At 48.0% G+C, this 22,216-nt stretch overlaps 1 protein-coding gene across 7 annotated transcripts in view; it reads right to left on the reverse strand.

Moving 5' to 3' along the window:
- Window positions 1-22,216, reverse strand: part of LOC134945472 (dynein axonemal assembly factor 8-like) — a 318,655-nt gene that overhangs the window by 199,042 nt on the left and 97,397 nt on the right. For all 7 annotated transcript variants that reach the window (XM_063934780.1, XM_063934779.1, XM_063934778.1 and 4 more), the window contains one exon: window positions 16,675-16,816. In XM_063934780.1, the coding sequence (XP_063790850.1) occupies window positions 16,675-16,816 (142 nt within the window). The remainder of the gene's footprint in view (window positions 1-16,674; window positions 16,817-22,216) is intronic.

Consider the following 22,216-nt stretch of genomic DNA (forward strand, 5'->3'; position numbering starts at 1 on the left):
TTCTTGATGAAGTCCCCACTCTCCTGGATGGAGATCGTGTCCACTCCCGGAATGAAGACAGCCGACAAAGCGCTTACATGATTTTCCGCCCAGCGAAGGATCCTTGTGGCTTCCGCCATCGCGACTCTGCTTCTTGTCCCGCCTTGGCGGTTCACATGAGCCACTGCTGTGACATTGGCCCTCATTCCGAGTTGTTCGCTCGCAAGCTGCTTTTAGCAGCATTGCACACGCTAAGCTGCCGCCTACTGGGAGTGAATCTTAGCTTAGCAAAATTGCGAACAAAAGATTCGCAATATTGCAAAAAGACTTCTCTGTGCAGTTTCTGAGTAGCTCGAGACTTACTCTTCCAGTGCGATCAGTTTAGTGCTTGTCGTTCCTGGTTTGACGTCACAAACACACCCAGCATTCGTGCAGACACTCCTCCGTTTCTCCAGCCACTCCCGCGTTTTTCCCAGAAACGGTAGCGTTTTTTCACACACTCCCATAAAACGGCCAGTTTCCGCCCAGAAACACCCACTTCCTGTCAATCACATTACGATCACCAGAACGAAGAAAAAACCTTGTAATGCCGTGAGTAAAATACCAAACTTCATAGCAAATTTACTTGGCGCAATCGCAGTGCGAACATTGCGCATGCGCAATTAGCGGAAAATCGCTGTGATGCGAAGAAAATTACCGAGCGAACAACTCGGAATGACCACCATTGTCTGATTGAATCAGAACCGGTAGGTTTCGAAGAAAACTCTCCGCTTGTCGAAGGCCGTTGTAAATGGCCCTGAGTTCCAACACATTGATGTGTAGACAGGACTCCTGGTCTGACCAAAGACCCTGGAAATTTTTTCCCTGTGTGACCGCTCCCCATCCTCGGAGGCTCGCGTCCGTGGTAACCAGGATCCAATCCTGAATTCCGAACCTGCGACCCTCCAGGAGGTGAGCACTTTGCAACCACCACAGGAGGGACACTCTGGTCCCTGGGGACAGAGTTATTTTCCGATGTAAGTGCAGATGGGACCCGGACCACTTGTCCAGAAGGTCCCATTGAAAAGTCCTTGCATGGAACCTTCCGAAGGGAATGGCCTCGTAGGCCGCCACCATTTCCCCCAGAACTCAAGTGCATTGGTGAACTGACACCCTTTTCGGTTTTAGCAGGTCTCTGACCATGTTCTGGATGTCTTGGGCTTTCTCTATTGGGAGGAAGACCTTCATTTGTTCCGTATCCAGTATCATACCTAGGAACGGTAGTCGAGTTGTCGGAATCAACTGTGACTTCGGTAGATTTAGAATCCAACCGTGTTGCTGGAGCACTCTCAGAGAGAGCGCCACACTGCTCAGCAATTTCTCCCTTGATCTCGCTTTTATCAGGAGATCGTCCAAGTATGGGATAATTGTGACTCCATGCTTGCGCAGGAGCACCATCATTTCCGCCATTATCTTGGTGAAAATCCTCGGGCCGTGAAGAGTCCAAACGGCAACGTCTGAAATTAGTAATGACAATCCTGTACAGTGAATCTCAGGTATTCCTGATGGGGGGCATATATGGGGACATGAAGGTACGCATCCTTTATGTCCAGAGACACCATAAACTCCCCCTCCTCCATGTTGGCTATTATCGCTCTGAGAGATTCCATTTTGAATTTGAATCTTTTTATGTACAGGTTTAGGGATTTCAGATTCAAAATAGGTCTGACCGAACCGTCCGGTTTCGGGACCACAAATAGGGTTGAGTAGTAACCTCTTCCCTGCCGGTGCAGGGGAACCTTGATTATCACTTGCTGTATACACAGCGTTTGAATTGCAGCTAACACTACCTCCCTTTCCGATGTGGAAGCTGGTAGGGCCGATTTGAAAAATTGGCGCGGGGGCACCTCCTCGAATTCCAATTTGTAACCCTGGGAAACTATTTCCAACACCCAGGGATTCAGGTCCGAACTGACCCAGGCCTGACTGAAAAGTCGAAGACGTGCCCCCACCGGTGCGGACTCCCTCAGGGGAGCCCCAGCGTCATGCTGTGGGTTTTGGAGCAGCCGGGGAGGACTTTTGTTCATGGGCACCTGCCGCAGCAGGTGCTCTCTTGCCTCTGCCCTTACCTCTGGCGAGGAAAGAGGATCCCCGACCTCTTTTGGACTTGTGCGACCGAAAGGACTGCATCTGATAGAGTGTTACTTTCTTTTGCTGTTGGGGAATATATGGTAAAAAAATAAGATTTTATTCACCGGTAAATCAATTTCTCGTAGTCCGTAGTGGATGCTGGGGACTCTGTAAGGACCATGGGGAATAGACGGGCTCCGCAGGAGACTGGGCACTCTAAGAAAGATTTAGTACTACTGGTGTGCACTGGCTCCTCCCTCTATGCCCCTCCTCCAGACCTCAGTTAAGGAAACTGTGCCCGGAAGAGCTGACATTACAAGGAAAGGATTTTGGAATCCAGAGTAAGACTCATACCAGCCACACCAATCACACCGTATAACTTGTGATAATATACCCAGTCAACAGTATGAACAACAACAGAGCATCAGACAAACCTGATGCAACCATAACATAACCCTTATTTAAGCAATAACTATATACAAGTATTGCAGAAGAAGTCCACACTTGGGACGGGCGCCCAGCATCCACTACGGACTACGAGAAATAGATTTACCGGTGAGTAAAATCTTATTTTCTCTAACGTCCTAGTGGATGCTGGGGACTCCGTAAGGACCATGGGGATTATACCAAAGCTCCCAAACGGGCGGGAGAGTGCGGATGACTCTGCAGCACCGAATGAGCAAACACAAGGTCCTCCTCAGCCAGGGTATCAAACTTGTAGAACTTTGCAAAAGTGTTTGAACCCGACCAAGTAGCTGCTCGGCAAAGCTGTAATGCCGAGACCCCTCGGGTAGCCGCCCAAGAAGAGCCCACCTTCCTTGTGGAATGGGCTTTTACTGATTTTGGAGGCGGCAAGCCAGCCGCAGAATGAGCCTGCTGAATCGTGTTACAGATCCAGCGAGCAATAGTTTGCTTTGAAGCAGGAGCACCCAGCTTGATGGATGCATACAGGATAAACAGCGAGTCAGGTTTCCTGACTCCAGCCGATCTGGCTACATAAATCTTCAAAGCCCTGACTACATCTAGTAACTTGGAATCCTCCAAGTCACGAGTAGCCGCAGGCACCACAATAGGTTGGTTCACATGAAAAGATGACACCACCTTTGGCAGAAATTGCGGACGAGTCCGTAATTCTGCCCTGTCCATATGGAAAACCAGATAGGGGCTTTTACATGACAAAGCCGCCAATTTTTGACCACTTTCCACGTGAGATATTTTAACTCCACGGTCTTAAGCGGCTCAAACCAGTGAGATTTCAGGAAACTCAACACCACGTTAAGATCCCAAGGTGCCACTGGTGGTACAAAAAAGGGGCTGAATATGCAGCACTCCCTTTACAAACGTCTGAACTTCAGGAAGAGAAGCTAGGTTTTGTATGAAAGAAAATGGATCGGGCCGAAATCTGGACCTTAATGGACCCCAATTCTAGGCCCAAAGTCACTCCCGACTGGCGGCGACTGTAGGAAGTGAAGGAAACGGCCCAGTTGGACTTCCTCTGTAGAGGCATTCCTGGCCTCACACCCAGCAACATATTTTCGCCGTATACGGTGATAATGTTTAGCTGTCACGTCCTTCCTAGCCCTTATCAGCGTAGGAATAACCTCATCGGGAATCCCTCTTTTCTACTAGGATCCGGCGTCCAACCGCCATGCCGTCAAACGCAGCTGCGGTAAGTCTTGGAACATACAAGGTCCCTGCTGCAACAGATCCTGCCCTAGAGGCAGAGGCCATGGGTCCTCTGTGAGCATTTCTTGCAGCTCTGGATACCAAGTCCTTCTTGGCCAATCCGGAACAATGAGTATTGTTCTCACTCCTCTTTTCCTTATGATTCTCAGCACCTTGGGTAAGAGAGGAAAAGGAGGAAACACATAAACTGAGTGGAACATCCACGGTGTCACCAGTGCGTCTACAGCTATCACCTGAGAGTCTCATGACCTGGCGCAATACCTCTGTAGCTTTTTGTTGAGGCGGGATGCCATCATGTCCACCAGTGGCAGTTCCCACCGACCTACAATCTGCGCGAAGACTTCTTGATGAAGTCCCCACTCTCCCGGGTGGAGGTCGTGCCTGCTGAGGAAGTCTGCTTCCCAGTTGTCCACTCCCGGAATGAACACTACTGACAGTGCGCTTGCGTGATTCTCCGCCCAGCGAAGAATTCTGGTGGCTTCTACCATCGCCACCCTGCTCCTTGTGCCGCCTTGGCGGTTTATATGAGCCACTGCGGTGATATTGTCTGACTGAATCAGAACCGGTTGGTCGCGAAGCAGGGTCTCCGCTTGACTTAGGGCGCTGTATATGGCCCTTAGTTCCAGGATATTGATGTGAAGGCAAGTCTCCTGCCTTGACCACAGTCCTTGGAAATTTCTTCCCTGTGTGACTGCCCCCCACCCTCGGAGGCTTGCATCCGTGGTCACCAGGACCCAGTCCTGAATGCCGAATCTGCGACCTTCGATAAGGTGAGCACTCTGCAGTCACCACAGGAGAGACACCATGGCTCTGGGGGATAGGGTGATTAACCGATGCATCTGAAGATGTGATCCGGACCACTTGTCCAGTAAGTCCCATTGGAAGGTCCTCGTATGGAACCTGCCGAAGGGAATGGCCTCGTATGATGCCACCCTCCTTCCCAGGACTCGAGTGCAGTGATGCACTGACACCTGTTTTGGTTTTAATAGATTCCTGATCAGTGTCACGAGCTCCTGAGCTCTCTCTATCGGGAGATAAACCCTTTTCTGGTCTGTGTCTAGGATCATGCCTAGGAGAGGCAGATGAGCTGTAAGAACCAACTGCGACTTTGGAATATATAGAATCCAGCCGTGTTGCCGTTACACTTCCAGAGAAAGTGATACGCTGTTCAGCAACTGCTCTCTTGATCTCGCTTTTATGAGGAGATCGTCCAAGTACGTGATAATAGTGACACCTTGCTTCCGCAGGAGCACCATCATTTCCGCCATTACCTTGGTGAATATTCTCAAGGCCGTGGAGAGACCAAACGGCAACGTCTGAAATTGGTAATGACAATCCCGTACCGCAATTCTGAGGTACGCCTGATGAGGTGGATAAATAGGGACATGAAGGTATGCATCCTTTATGTCCCGAGTCACCATAAAATGTCCCCCTTTCAGGCTTGCAGTAACCGCTCTTAGCGATTCCATCTTGAACTTGAACCCTTTCAGGTTCAGGGATTTTAAATTCAATATGGGTCCGACCGAACCGTCTGGTTTCGGGACTACAATATGGTCGAATAATAACCCCCTCCTTGTTGAAGGAGGGGAACCTTGACCACCACCTGTTGAAGATACAATTTGTGAATTGCAGTTAACACTGTTACCCTCTCGTGGGGGGAAGCCGGCCGGGCCGTCGGTGAGGGGGCATCTTCTCAAAGTCCAGCTTGTATCCCTGAGACACAATATCTATTACCCAGGGATCTAACAGGGAGTGAACCGACTTGTGGCTGAACTTACGAAGGCGTGCCCCCACCGGGCCTAGCTCCGCCTGTGGAGCCCCAGCGACATGCGGTGGATTTTTGTAGAGGCCGGGGAGGACTTCTGTTCCTGGGAACTAGCCGTGTTGTGCAGCTTCTTTCCTCTGCCCCCGCCTCTGGCAAGAAAGGACGCACCTCGGACTTTCTTGTTTCTTTATTCGAAAGGCTGCATTTAATAACGTTGTGCTTTCCTAGGCTGTGCAGGAATATAAGGCAAAATATCAGAATTACCAGCTATAGCTGTGGAGACCAGGTCCGAGAACCCTTCTCCACACAATCCTCAGCCTTCCATATGCCTCTTAAGTCGGCATCATCTGTCCATTGCATATTCTACAGGACACGTCAAGCAGAAATGGACATAGCTTTGACTCTAGGACCCAGTATACCCATGTCTCTTTGGGCATGTTTTATATATATATATATACACCCATCTCTTAAGACAGCATCTTTAATATATATATATATATATATATATATATGCATACTAGGGTCTCAATCTCTGCTGATAAAGTGCCTGTCCACGCTGCCACAGCGCTATAAACCCATGCCGACACAATCGCCGGTCTGAGTAGTGTACTAGAATGTGCACGCTATCTGCAGGATCCCTGAGAATAGCTAGTGCTGCCTTCTGTGCAAACGTGACACCCTAGGGGAAGATTCCCATCACATCCTGGCCCTAGTGGGGAAAGGAAACTGCCTGAAAAGTTTTTGTGGGAAGCTGCAGTCTCTTGTCTGGAGATTCCCGCTCTTTTTCCTCATGAGAGGAGGGAAATTTACCTCAGCTTTCTTCCCCTTAACATGTGTACCCTTGTGTCAGGGACAAATGAGTCATCAGTGATATGCAAATCATCTTTTATTACAATAATCATATATTGAATACCTTTCAGCCATTTTGGCTGTAACTTTGCATTATCGTAGTCGACACTGGAGTCAAACTCCGTGTCGATATCAGGGTCTATTATTTTGGATAGTGAGCATTGTGAGACTCTGAAGGTCTCTGTGACATAGGGACAGACATGGGTAGATTTCCTGTCTGTTCTCTAATCTTTTGTGCAATAAATTCACCTCAGCACTTACACATATCCAAACAGGTGTCGGCGTTGTCGACGGAGACACCCTCTCACACACATATTTGCTCTATCTCCTCCTTAGGGGAGCCTTTTACCTCAGACATGTCGACACACACGTACCGACACACCACACACACAGGGGATGCTCTATTTGAAGACAGTTCCCCCACAAGGCCCTTTGGAGAGACAGAAAGAGAGTATGCCAGCACACACCCCAGCGCTATATGACCCAGGAATCCCACAGTAACTTAGTGTTAACCCAGTAGCTGCTGTATATATTGTATTTACGCCAAATTTATGTGCCCCCCCTCTCTATCGTGCAGGGGAGAGAGCCTGGGGAGCTTCCTCTCAGCGGAGCTGTGGAGAGAAAATGGCGCTGGTGAGTGCTGAGGAAGAAGGCCCCGCCCCCTCAGCGGCGGGCTTCTCCCGCGATTTTGTGTAAAATTAATGGCGGGGGCTCATGCATATAACAGTGTCCTACTGTATATATGCTACTTTTTGCCAGGAGGTAATCAATTGCTGCCCAGGGCGCCCCCCCCTGCGCCCTGCACCCTACAGTGACCGGAGTGTGTGAGTTAGTGTGGGCGCAATGGCGCACAGCTGCAGTGCTGTGCACTACCTCATATGAAGACAGGAGTCTTCTGCCGCCGATTTTGACGTCTTCTTGCTTCAACCCGCCGGCTTCTGTCTTCTGGCTCTGCGAGGGGGACGGCGGCGCGGCTCCGGACGACAAGGTCAGGTCCTGTGTTCGATCCCTCTGGAGCTAATGGTGTCCAGTAGCCTAAGAAGCGCAACCTAGCCGCAGTTAGTAGGTTTGCTTCTCTCCCCTCAGTCCCACGTAGCAGAGAGTCTGTTGCCAGCAGAAGCTCTCTGAAAATAAAAAAACCTAACTAAAATACTTTCTTATTAGCAAGCTCAGGAGAGCTCACTAAAAGCACCCAGCTCTGGCCGGGCACAGATTCTAACTGAGGTCTGGAGGATGGGCATAGAGGGAGAAGCCAGTGCACACCAGTAGTACTAAATCTTTCTTAGAGTGCCCAGTCTCCTGCAGAGCCCGTCTATTCCCCATGGTCCTTACGGAGTCCCCAGCATCCACTAGGACGTTAGAGAAATTTGATTTACCTGCTGTAGCTGTGGAAACCAGGTCCATCAGCCCATCCCCAAACAATACATCCCCCTTATAGGGTAGTACTTCCATATGTTTCTTGGAATCCGCATCACCCGTCCATTGGCGAGTCCATAAGGATCTTCTCGCTGAGACAGACATGGCATTGGCCCTAGAAGCTAGCAATCCAATGTCCCTTTGAGCATCCCTCATAAATAAGACTGCGTCTTTAATATGGGCTAGAGTTAGGAATATAGTATCCTTATCCATATTATCAAATTGATCTGTCAGCTCATCTGTCCAAGCTGCAATTGCGCTACACACCCATGCCGACGCAATTGTCGGTCTTAGCACAGCCCCCGTATGAGAATAAATACACTTTAAGGTAGTTTCTTGCCCGCGATCTGCAGGGTCCTTAAGGGCCGCTGTGTCAGGAGACGGTAGCGCCACTTTCTTGGACAAGCGCGTCAGGGCCTTGTCCACAGTGGGGGGTGATTCCCAAATCTCCCTGTCCTGCTTAGGGAAAGGGTATGGCATATAAATTCTTTTGGGGATCTGCGGTCTCTTATCCGGAGTCTCCCAAGCTTTTCCAAAGAATTCATTTAATTCATGAGATGTGGGAAAGTTAATAATCTGTTTCTTTTCCTTAAACATGTGTACCCTTGTGTCGGGGACCAAGGGTTCATCCACAATATGCAACACATCCCTTATTGCCACAATCATACACTGAATGGTTTTAGTCACCCTAGGGTGCAATTTTACTTTGTCATAGTCGACACTGGAATCAGAATCCGTGTCGGTAGTAGTGTCTTGTGTTAAGGGACGCCTTTGAGACCCCGACGGGCCCTGTGAGTCGGTCCAATCTGAGGATTGACCCCCTGATGTCCCCCCTAAATCAGCCTTATCAAGCCTTTTATGTAAAGATGCCACACTTGCATTCAACATATGCCACATGTCCATCCAATCTGGAGTCGGCACAACCGACGGGGACACACCACTCATTTGCTCCACCTCCTCCTTGGAGAAGCCTTCCGCCTCAGACATGTCGACACACACGTACCGACACCCCACACACACAGGGATTAACCTATAAGGGGACAAAACCCCAACCAGGTCCTAAGGAGAGACAGAGAAAGAGTATGCCAGCACACACCAGCGCTTAAAAACACTGGAAAAAATATGTCCAGATAGTGCTTTTTTATATATATTATGCCAATTCCCACTCACTGCGTCGCCAATGTGCCCCCCTCCTCTTTTTTCCAGCCTGTGAGTTCAGCAGGGGAGAGACCAGGGAGCCAGCGTTTTCTCTCATGCAGCTTCTGTGGAGAAAATGGAGCTGGTTAGTGCTGAGGATCAAGCCCCGCCCACCCAACGGCGGGCTTCGGTCCCAGTGATTTTTCAATAAAATGGCGGGGGATCATAGATTTACTGCCTCTGCAGTCTAATCCAACTGTATTTGTGCCAAAATGTGAGGTTTATTGCTGCCCATGGCGCCCCCCCCCCCCCCCGCGCCCTGCACCCTTCAGTGCTGCTCTGTGTGTGTGTGACTGGGAGCAATGGCGCGCAGCTTACCGCTGCGCGCCTTACCTCATGAAGATCTGATGTCTTCTGACTTCTCTATCCGGCTTCTATCTTCGGCATCTGTGAGGAGGACGGCGGCGCGGCTCCGGGACGAACCCCAGGTGAGACCTGTGTTCTGACTCCCTCTGGAGCTAATGGTGTCCAGTAGCCTTAGAAGCAGTGCCCAACTTGACAAGCCAGCTCTGCTTCTCTCTCCTCGGTCCCACGATGCAGGGAGCCTGTTGCCAACAGGACTCCCTGACAGTAAAAAACCTAACAAAATTCTTTTTCCACAGAAAACTCTGGAGAGCTCTCTGCAGTGCACCCATTCTCCTCTGGGCACAAGATCTAACTGAGGTCTGGAGGAGGGGCATAGAGGGAGGAGCCAGTGCACACCCATAGTCAAAGTACTTTTTAGGTGCCCTATCTCCTGCGGAGCCCGTCTATACCCCATGGTCCTTACGGAGTCCCCAGCATCCTCTAGGACGTAAGAGAAACATGATTTTAATACCTACCGGTAAATCCCTTTCTTATAGTCTATAAGGGATACTGGGGTTTACTTAATACAATGGGGTATAGAAGGGGTCCAAAAGAGCCGATGCACTTTAAATTTCTTCCACTGGGTGTGCTGGCTCCTCCCCTCTATGCCCCCTCCCACAGGCAGTTATAAGTAAAATAGTACCCGAAGGAGAAAGGACATACTTGAGAAAAGGAACTAACAATGAGTGGTGAGATTCACACACCAGCACACCTTAACACAAAACAACCAGCAACGGCTGGAACAAAACAGCAACAGCTGAACAGGTAACTTTTGGAAAAGAAAAAACCTGCAGAGAAGTCAACGCACTGAGGCGGGCGCCCAGTATCCCTTATGGACTACGAGAAAGGGATTTACCGGTAGGTATTAAAATCCCATTTTCTCTAGCATCCATAAGGGATACTGGGGTTTACTTAATACGATGGGGATGTCCCAAAGCATCCAGAACGGGCGAAAACGTGCAGAGATGCCTGCAGTACCGCCTGCCCAAACTGGGTATCCTCTTTGACCAGGGTATCAAACTTATAGAACTTAACAAAGGTGTTCTTCCCCGACCAGGTAGCAGCTCGGCATAGTTGCAAGGCCGACACTCCGCGAGCAGCCACCCAGGAAGACCCCACTGATCTTGTAGAGTGGGCATTCAGAGACTGTGGAACGGGCAAGGCTGACGACACATAGGCCTGTTGTCTAGTCAACCTAATCCAACGAGCAATGGACTGCTTAGAAGCAGGGCAACCCTTTCTCTGCGCATCATATAGCATGAACAAGGAATACGTCTTTCTGATTCGAGCCGTTCTCTTGACATAGATCTTCAAGGCTCTCACGGCATCTAATGACTCCGGAGGAGCAGATGTACCAGAACTTGACGGGACTACAATAGGTTGATTCAAGTGGAATACAGAGACAACCTTCGGCAGGAACTGCTGCCTAGTCCTGAGGTCAGCTCTGTCCTCGTAAAAGACCAAGTAGGGACTTTTACACGATAAGGCCCCCAAATCTGAGACACGCCTAGCAGAAGCCAGGGCCAGCAACATCACCGTCTTCCACGTGAGGTACTTGTCTTCTACCATCAGCAAAGGTTCAAGCCAGGAGGACTGTAGAAAATTCCACCACCACATTCAAATCCCAGGGTGCCGTGGGCGGCACAAATGGAGGTTGTGGAGAACTCCCTACAAGAAGGCCCTGAACTTCTGGCAACACTGTCAACTTCTTCTGGAAGAAAATTGAGAGAGCTGAAATCTGGACTTTAAGGGAATCCAGACGTAAGCCCTTATCCACACCAGCCTGCACGAAACGTAAGAGATTTCCTAAGTGGAACTTTGCAGGTGGATATGTGCGTTCCTCGCACCAGGAGACATATCTCCTCCAGATATGATGATAGTGTTTTGACGTTACAGGTTTTCTGTCTTGAACCATGGTTGCAATAAACTTCTTGGAAAGGCCTTTGCAAGCTAGGATGTTACGCTCAACTTCCAAGCCGTCAAACGAACTCGCCGTAAGTCCAGGTAGACGAACGGTCCTTGTTGCAGAAGATCTTTTCTCAGTGGCAGAGGCCAAGGGTCTGTTACGGACATGTCCAGAAGATCTGCGCACCACGCCCTCCGAGGCCAATCTGGGGCAATCAGAATTGCCTGAACTCCCTGATTCCTGTTTCGTTTGAGCACCCTCAGGAGCAATGGAATCGGAGAAAACAGGTAGACCAACCAATAAGGCCAAGGAGATGTCAGCGCGTCTATTTGCTCTCACTTGAGGGTCCCTGGTTCTCGAGCAATACCAGGGAAGTGTCTTGTTGAGCCGAAAAGCCATCAAGTCTACCTGTGGGCAGCCCATCTCCCGGATGGAGATCGTGGCGACTGAGGAAGTCCGCTTCCTAGTTTGTCCACCCCCGAATTGTGCGGACATTGGCCCTCATTCCGAGTTGATCGCTCGCTAGCTGCTTTTAGCAGCACTGCAAACGCTAGGCTGCCACCCTCTGGGAGTGTATCTTAGCTTAGCAGAATTGCTAACGAAAGGTTAGCAGTTCTGCTATTAAACATTTCCCTGCAGTTTCTGAGTAGCTCCAGACCTACTCCTAGATTGCGATCACTGCAGACTGTTTGGTTCCTGGTTTGACGTCACAAACACGCCCTGCATTCGGCCAGCACTCCCCCGTTTTCCCAGCCACTCCTGCGTTTTCATCTGGCACGCCTGCGTTTTTTAGCACACTCCCGGAAAACGCTCAGTTACCACCCAGAAACACCCACTTCCTGTCAATCACTCACCGATCAGCAGAGCGACTGAAAAGCGTTGTACAGCCCTGTGTAAAATTGCATAGTTTTGTGTGAAAGTACTTTGCGCGTGCGCCCTGCGGCCCATACGCATGCGCAGAATTGCCGGTTTTTAGCCTGATCGCAATTCAGCTAAAAACGGCAGCGAGCAAACAACTCGGAATGACCACCATTGCTCTTGCGTTTCGTTCTGCACTGAGGGGTATTTTTGACACTTCTCGCATGCAGGCTCTGCTTTTTGTCCCTCCTTGTCGATTTATGTAAGATAGAAGTTGGATAGTGCGGTCTATAGGGAGCAATAAAAGCTCCCTGGATCTTGCCTTTAATCAAGAGATAATACAGACAAGGGACAATATTGACCCCCTGGACCAGGAAGTTGGAACATCATCTCCGCCATCACCTTGGTGAGTACTCTCGAAGCTGTGGATAGGCCGAAGGGTATCGCCTGGAACTGGTAGTGATCGTTCAGTAGGGCAAACCGCAAGTAAGCCTGGTGAGGCGGCCAAATTTGGAAATGAAGGTACAGTAAGCATCCTTTATATCCAGAGAAACCACTAACTCCCGTTCTTCCAGTCCCACAATCACTGCTTTCAGAGATTCCATCTTGAACTTCAAAACAAAACCTTTAGGTAAGGGTTCAGAAATTTCAGATTCAGAATGGGCCTTACCGAACCGTCTGGCTTTGGTACTACAAACAGGTTGGAGTAATAACCATTTCCTTGTTGCTGTAGTGGCACTAAAACAATGATTTGGGACTGGACCAACTTTAGGATGGCCAGTCGTATCATAACTCGTATATCCTCCAAAACTGGTAACCATGATTTGAAAAATTGTTGGGGAGGAGCGCCGTCGAACTCAAGCTTGTAGCCCTGAGAAATTAGATCCTTTACCCAGGTATCCTGGCAGGAGGTTTCTCAGATGCAGCTGAAGTGATGCAGTCGAGCACCCACCTCGAGATGCTGAGGCTTTTGTGGGAGCTGAACTGGTGCTTGGTTCCTGAGAACCGACGGTAGCTGGTTTACTTGCCTTACCTCTGGTGCCTCGTATTGCATTGGAGGCACCTCCGGCTCTTGATCTGAACCTGGATTCCTACCCGAGATGGCCCTGGGTAGGAATGCCTAGCCGGCGGGGCCCCAGGGGGAGGAATGTGGATTTTCCTGCAGTAATCTTAGAAATCCACATATCAAACTCAACCCTGAATAGCCACTCTCCCGAGAAGGGAATAGCCTCCACACTGCGCTTGGAATCTGGGGGCCGCAATCCACTGACCCAGCCACAATCCACTGCGTGCGGACACTACCATGGTAGTAGTCCTAGCATTGATAAGGCCTATTTCCTAGAGAAAGTCACACAGGACGCGTGCAGTGTCGTGAATTTGTTTTATGATGGTTACTGTAGTGACCAGGGGCATATCTCCCGTAAGGTTCTGAATTTGAGTCGCCCAGGGATGGATGGCATGAGTCATCCAGCAACCTGCTATCACAAGTCTTTGTGATACACCAGCTGCTGTATAAATAGATTTTTAGTGTAGTTTCTATTTTTCTTTCCCCAGGGTCCTTTAGTTGAAAGGAGCCAGTGGCTGGTAACACCGCCTTTTTTGAGAGGCGGGAGACTGATAAGTCTACGGCTGGGGGTTCTTCCCAATATTTCCTACTTTCTGGTGTAAATGGGAATGTGTGTAAAACTTCCTTGTAACCTGATATTTTTTATCAGGAATTTTCCAGGCTTGCTTAAATAGGTCATCTAGTTCCGGTGAATTAGGAAAACTGACACTGAGCTTCTTCTGTGCTAGGGAATTCCAAAGGGAATTTTAATACATCCCTTATAGCAAGAATGAGGGACTCCATGACCTGCGCAGGAGTGGAATCCCCTGCAATAGGCTCTAATACTTCCCCCTCCTCCTGGACTTCCCACATTCTAGTGGCCCTGATTTTAGCAGCCAGATCTGCAACAGCTTTTTGCAGTTGTTGTGTTGTCTGTTTATTAGCAGATTTTATGGCACCGAGCCTGGTTGGCTCCTGACCCTCACCCCCTTTCCCAGTTTCCTCACTAAGTTGGGAGGACTGACTGCATTGCTCACATGATATGGAACCAGTGGTTGAGGGAGAGAATCTGGTGTGACACAAACTGCATAATAGGTGTTTGACCATGTTCACAGTAAACCACACACACACACACACACACACACACACACACACACACACACACACACACACACTACAATAGCAGGCCTGCCCTTACTGTATGTGAGGAGACCTAGTGAGAGGAGGACAGCACACCCAGCCTGTCAGACTCAGTAAGACTGCAGGCTAATAAAACATATCACAGTAAAACCAGATTGTCATCCTTTGCAGCATAGGCACCGATTCCGCGGGTACTCCCGGGCCCGAGCACCCACGGACAATGAGGAGCACTCACGGAACCGCTGCCCCTGCAAGGGTACTGCTAGCCGCCACAGAAGCGCTTCCGTACATTGCAATGTAAAAACCCAACCAAAAATGGACGCCGCCATATTTGACCTCTAGCGTCTGTCTTCCCGGCAGCGTGCATTTTAAGGGTTTTTTGTACACTGCAATGTACGGAAGCACTTCCGCTGCCCTCAGCGCATCTCAATCCACTGCGGGGGCTGCAGGGAAAGCAGTGGCCAGGGCCGGATTATGGTCTGTGGGGGCCCCGGGGCAACACAATATATATATATATATATATATATATATATATATATATATAAAATTATATATATAAATAAAAGCATCTGGAGAGACGGCATGGGGACCGCAGGAGGGGTAAGTTATACCCCCACCTTCCTCCTTTCACTGTCCTGAGGGTATTGCTGGAGACGCACATGAAACCACTGGAAACACACTGGAGACCCCTGAAAAGGCGCATGAAACCCCTGGCAACGCTCAGGAGACCCCTGACAACAGGCAGGTAATTTAAAGTAATTAGAAGCCTTACTGTGTGGCATCATTTGTGAAGGGCACTATTGTGTGTGGGGCATAAAATGGTGTCAGAGCCATAACTATGTGCGGCATAATATGTAATTGACGTTATAGTGTGTGGCATAACGCATAATGGGCATTACAGTGTGTTGCAGAATGTATAATGGGCATTACGGTGTGTTGCATAATGTATAATGGGCGTTACGGTTTGTTGCATCATGTATAGTGGGCATTTTGGTGTGTTGCATAATATATAATGGGCATTATGGTGTGTTGCATAATGTACAATGGGCATTACAGTTTGTTGCATAATGTATAGTGGGCATTACGGTGTGTTGCATATGTGTAATGGGCATTAGTTACTGCCGCAGCCGCCCGTTCATTCCCACGGCTGCCTCTCGCCGAGCACCCACCAGCAAAAACATAAATCGACACCTACGCTTTGCAGGATACTATTATGTGTACAATAGCAGCTCTCCCTCCTGTTATACACCCCTGTATGTATCCCGGAGTGCTGGAGGAGCTGTGTGTCCTTGCTGGGCAGAGGAAGGTGTCAAAATGCTGTTGGTCTCGCTCTGAGGAAGCTCCGCCCCCCGTAATGGCGCCGAAGCTCATGTTATTCTTTATACTGGCAAAATTTCTCCTGACCGCGTTAAAAACCTCACAGTGTATGTTAGTTTCCACTCCGTTGCCAGTGTACACAGGGGGTCTATAGCGGGTCCCCCGTGGAGGGTCCCGTATGCCGCCCCTGCGTTGCGCCGCACCAAGAACCGGGGCCCCTGGTTTGTACTCACCACTCTTCCACTTTCAGGCTATGTCAGAGGTGTGCGGCGTGCTGCAATTGCGACCGCCAAGTCGCAGTGCCCCGCGGAACAAAAAACCTCTCAGGACGGTGGTCCTGCAGCGGGCAAAGGTCCCTGATGCCTTACAGAGGCCGGTAACTGCCCCCCCCCCCCCCCCCCCAACTCCCACGGTGCAGGTATCCTGTTGCCCAGACAGTATACAGAAAATATTAAAGTTTATAGAAACTGAAGAAAACTCCTCTGGAGCTACAGTGTGTGCATCCTCTCCTGAGGGAACTTTTTTCTAAACTGCCTGTGGGAGGGGGAACAGAGGGGGGGAGCCAGCCCACCCAGTTGAATAAATTTAAAGTGCACTGGCTCCTTTGGACCCCTTCTGCACACCATCGTATTAAGTAAATCCAAGTATCCCTTATGGATGCCAGAGAAATTGTACTTAATGTGGATACGCTGTTCAATGAATCTGGAAGTCCCCAAGTAATAGTCCTGCTAATTATCAAATAGGACTACTCTCACCACTCAGGTGTCAATGACTCAATCCTAAAACTTCCATTGTGCATTTTGTACAGCATTTGGGGACCCCTCCAGGGTGACTACGTACTTAGTTTAGGGTAGAGTAGATTGCAAAACACAACAAATAGTCAGTAGAGATTCTTTAACTCACATACTGGTGGATAATTATTATTTTCCATTATTAGTAATCTCATTACGCAGCACTTATACTTGTCACAGCTTTATAAACACACAGTAATGCAAGAGCGAGGAAGAACATTATGACATAAGTAATTAATAAAACTATTTTATATTGTACAAATGACCTCACCGTGGAGGAGAGCCGGTGTGTGATGTGCTGCATTCTCCTTCCGTAGGAGGAGGAGCAAGCTGTGGAGGCGTGGCCCAGGTATGAACGTGCAGGGCTCAAGCTGCGGTTGGGTGGATGGCATATTTTGGCAGAAGACTTTCAGCTACAATATAATGATAAGATTTCAAGAGTGATTATGGTTCATGTTCAAATGACTAGTTACTTCATTATTTATTAAACATATTTGCCAACTTACAATGATAACACTCCTGGAGAATCCCAGAGGGGGCAGCCAGGTGGGAGGTAACGGGAGTGTGGCGCCATGTTTGCATCATCATAGCTCCACCCCCATGGAAATGTAACATGGTTGCAAGTAGGTGGTAAGTGACTGTGGCATATACTTATCTTATGTCAAAGTCAGAAAAATATCACGCTACACACTGCCATATTTGCACCTCATGCGTGTCCCCGCTGCGTGTGCATGAGCTCTCCCGTACGTGCGCATACTCGCTGTTGCGTGCACCCGCAGGCGCACGGTATGCGCATTTACGGTAGAGTTTGTATGCGTCTAGCGTGCGACTCAATCGTAACATATTTTAACCATATAATGTATTTTGTAGATTATGGTCCCTTTGATAGAATCTGAAAGTTTAGTTAATGTAGCATGTTCATAGACAAAGGGATCCCTCTTTGTTTGATACGAAGGGTCAGACAGGGGTTATACAGTGGTGTTTAGTATCCATCGGAAGAGTATTTAATTAGCAATATTCCGGTGTTGGTTTGAAGCGGATAACTCGCTCGTGCGAATAGTTATGGACATAAGAAGTTTATGGACTTTTACTGTATTTGCACTTTATTATCCATGCGGCGGGAAACCTAGTTTCCCACCCACCTGAGCAGTTAGAAATAGTCACAGCCCACCTGTATGAATCAACCTATGACCTTTTGTTATAATGCGAAGACGAATTCCTGTGTCCAATGAACAATAAGAATATAGGGACCATTGTACTGTATTGTGTGTAGGGTATAAAAGGACAAGCCGATCTGGGCCAGCTCTCTATTCTCTTCAACGGTTCTCATTGCTGATAATCGGGAGCTGGATATCCAGAAGGCGCATGCGATTGTTTCCCTTTGTGCGTAAGTTTCTCTGCAATCATATTGTATTTATTGTTATAAGCCATTCTCTCTCGTTCTCTCTCTCTCTCTCTCTCTCCCCTTTAAAAGTAATTGTATCTTTATTGTATTTTATGTGTAGTTACTTGGTTAGGTATTTTATGTTATCTTGGTAGTGTATAACTTGTATTGTATTATTCTTTTGCAATTGAACGTTCATTCATTTCCTTAAAAGGCGTTAGACCCTTAGACCGGTATTGTGTGTTCATTATATTGCAGAGGGTAATAGGAGCGTCTCTATCGCTCAAACAGCTTTAGTGTAAACAAGGTTAAGCAGCGTTATATAGCTACAGTGTTTCAATACAAGGTCTACAGTGTAAGAATTATCCTTTCTGTGTGTTACATTCAAGGCCTACTGATTGTTATCTTGTGAGCGTCTGCGCCGCTCGTGATCTCCTCGTGGTCTCGAGCGTCCGCTACGCTGATAGCGTAGCATTACGGTAGTCGCTCACCTATAGTGTGCCCGATACCAACAGCGTATTCTCGCGAGCGTTTGTGTCGCTCGAGCGGCTCGCTCCCGATACAAGCGTCCGCCACGCTAAGAGCGTACCCTTACGGTACCTCGTGCGCCAATTGCGTACTGTGTTCTTTAACCTTTTAGAGTGTTTTAAATAAGATAAATATTAGGCTTTATCAATTGGCGGCTCGTCCGTCCTTCACATATATGCACTAGGTAATTTCAGCAGACATTATCGGTCAGCAAAGGGCGGGAGGTAATATTCCTCATAGTGCTGACCAAGATAAGCGTCTGCTTCGCTTAGTAAAGGGTGCTGAAGGAATCCGGAACCGGAGGTAAGAACAATACGCTAGTGTCTTTTAAAACTGTTTTTTTTTCCGGTTCTGTCTTGCGTACGCACGCACGCATACATCTGCATTTCTTTTCATTCGTGTATTTTCACATATCACTCTCCTGTTTGCCATTTCACAATTGATAACGTGCTAGGAAAGATTTGTTGCTATTAGTAGTTAAAGAATAAAAGTAATACATTAAGGGGTAATTTGTAAAGCACGCACACAGCTTTGAGAGACCTGTGTGGTGCTCGGTAGATGAATACAATTAAAGATCATCTACATTGATAAAACGTGTTAATTGTATTTCTGTGGACATATCTGGCTGGCATACACGTGTCTCTAACAAAAGGGTGAGACTAGTGTACGCAACACAATGGCCGACGCACGTAGCGTATATTACGCAACGGAGCGTCCGGGTACGCCCACATAATTCAAAACACACGGTAGTATTATTTTTAACAGGTGAAAAGGAGGCAACGCGATAAATAGCGCAAGTCAATTTTTAGTGTCCAAAATTTTAAGCTAATAGATCCTTCTCCAACTTGCGACTCATCTGGTCTAGACTGTTTACTGAATGAAAGGAATTTCTGCGCAGAAAAAAAATTAAAGTGTACATGTGGTGAGTGTTTGCATATATAAGTTTTTACAATTTTTGGGTTGAACCACAAGAAGTCGAGTTCTCGTGAGGTACATACATGTAAGTGACGTGCATGGTGGCTGGGGAGGCATCCCTTGTTAAACATAAATTTGAGCATTAGAGTATAGCAGACCAGGAGGTCTACTGTAGCACAGACCAGGAGGTCCGGAACAGACTAGGAGGTCTAGGTACAGCAGACTAAGAAGTCCGCTATAGAGAAGTAGCACAACACCAGGAAGGGTTGGTGCGGAACCCATATAGGCCATTGAAGCTCAGGCTGAAGGAATTCGCAGCCACAATTTTCGATTCCACTGGTCGCTCCGCACATAAGATTAGTTGCTTATGTGCAGAACGATTGTACCGCACGTAATTGTGTGCATTAGTTAGTAACCTGACCTGTACCATTTGCGTACGAAAGGGGTCATAAACGCTATTTGTACACTCTAACGTGATTTGTGTCATTTTTTTTTATTTTAAGGGAGGTTCGCTGGTCACTCGGGAACTATCCAACAACCGATACTTGCTGGGGACTGGTAGGTCCAACACGCCCCAGTAAGTAAAGGTTCATAGGGGCCCTAAGTTGGGTACAGCAGCTCTGAATCAGTGATTGCAGTACTGGCCAACGTGGGCGAGGAGTGAGTGGAGTACTCGGTAAACTTCGCCGCCGGCCTGCCCCGGACATCTTGGTTTTTGTAAGGGTTCGCTGAAGAAAGCAACACCTGCAAGTATGGGGGCCAGTTGTTCAGGTAGGGGGCGATCAACCTCGGTTCGGGTTGATTCAGTAAACCGGCCAATCGGCGCGGCAAGGTATGTAATGTGTGAAAAATACGGTTCACACACAGAGGTTTTATGTGATGAATGGGAAAGAATGACTGTGCATGACGGGGAGAAGTTTCCCCGGGTAGGTAGTTTTAGCCCAGATGTGTTACAAAATCTTAGGAGAAGGATATGTCTCATTAAATCAACAAAGAGACGGATCAAACATTATGACTACTTACAGTTATGGCAACAGGAGGGTGAAATACAGAGAGGATTGGCTCAGGCGGCTGGATCTAACCCTATCAGGAAACTGATAGCAACGGCACCACCGCCACCTTACATAACGGGAGAGAAGTTGGTTGCAGAGAATGACGCACTAATGTGTAATAAACAGGCACTTAGTAACTGTATAAATGTTAAGGATAATATGAATAAGATGAGTAATGCAAATATTAACCCGTGCAAGTTGTACCCTGTTTTAAACTTTCCCCAGGAGTGTGATCAAGAGGACGAGTCAACAACACTATCGGCACTCTCTCTAGCAGCCACCATATCAGAAACAGCAGTGGGCACGACCCAACCCGTAAGATTAGTATCCAAGGCCCCTAGCGGAGGGACAGGAGAGGTCGTATCAACGGGTAAGTACGGCACCATACACTATGCTGAAACCATTTCACCACAAGCTGTAGAATCTACTCAGAATGATGTTATTAGACTTAATCCCGTTAGGGTAATAGCAGTGCCAAATGGGAAAACGGACACTTCAGGAGTCACTCCTGTCAGAAACATTGCCATGCACTGCCCATTTTCCCGAATGGAATTAAGAGCAATAGTGTCTGAATTCCCTGATCCTAGGAAGGATCTAGTTGCTAGCCAGAAATACATTAGAGATCTAGGGAATACTGTAGAGCCCAATAACAAAGAATGGCAGATATTGCTGAGGGCATGTTTACCCTCCAATGTCGACTCAGCACAATTCTTAGCTGACTGTAAATTAGATGAAGATGTACCCCTTACGGATGTGTACAACCAAGATAATGTAAAGAGGATAAATTTACAGTTAAAAGAGTATTTTTCAGCTGTAGTTAAATGGAACAAAATTTTCTCCATTAAGCAAAAAGAGTCAGAAACAGCTGCTGAGTATTTTCATAGGGCACTACTGGAAATGGCTAAATACACAGGCATAGAAGACATTAAGACAAATGCAAATCATAGAGAGGTAGCAGTATCTGTGTTAATGGATGGTTTAAAGGAGGTATTGAGGACAAGGGTACAGACCACGCAACCATGTTGGCGAGGTCTGTCGGTGGCTACTTTGAGAGAGGCTGCTATTGATCACGATCGGAATATCACCAGACACAGGGAGTCACAAAGTGATAAGTTAATGGCCGTAAGTATACAGGCCCTGACCACAAGGCAACCTTTGTATAAATCTCCAAACCCTGTGGGTAAGTCAAATGTGGTAACCTGTTATTACTGTCATAAAGAGGGACATTTTGCACGAGACTGTAGATCAAAAAATGCACAAAAATCATATCAACCCCCTAGACGACGACATGACACACGAAATTGGGATCAGGGACCGCAGGGACGGAGTCATGAGCCACATGCAGGGGAAACAAAAAGGTATCCCCCAAAAAGAGACTGGCAAGTCTCTGGTAGTTCCCATTTACCCCCTTCTCAAGTAGTTGCTGCCAGCACGATTCAGGGAGGTCACCATACCCAATAGGGGTGTGGCCATACCTGTAATCTGCAGCCAGTGAAATTGATTGCAAGCCTTGGAAGTGAACCCGAGGTCACAATTGATGTAGCTGGTAAATCATTAAACTTCCTTGTAGATACGGGGGCGGCCAAATCAGTGATAAATTCGACAGTGGGCATGAGAACCACTGGTAAGACAATTCCAGCCATGGGAGTAACGGGAGTAGTCCAGCACTACCCTGTTAGCAAACCAGCAGAGATTACAATAGGGCCTTTGCATACCAAGCATTCCTTTTTGCTGGCGGCATCGGCACCGACTAACCTCCTGGGAAGAGATTTACTGTGTAAAATGGGGTGCGTCATTTATTGTACTCCTGAAGGTGTATTCTTAGACATACCTGAGAATCACGCTCAGGAAGTGCGAGACATGCTAGACTCCCCATCAAAATTAATGTCACATACTGTTATGATAAATAGGAATCCATCCCAGGTAGAAGAAAT

The sequence above is a fragment of the Pseudophryne corroboree genome, chromosome 7 (assembly GCF_028390025.1).
Source record: "Pseudophryne corroboree isolate aPseCor3 chromosome 7, aPseCor3.hap2, whole genome shotgun sequence".
In the NCBI taxonomy this organism is placed as follows: domain Eukaryota; kingdom Metazoa; phylum Chordata; class Amphibia; order Anura; family Myobatrachidae; genus Pseudophryne; species Pseudophryne corroboree.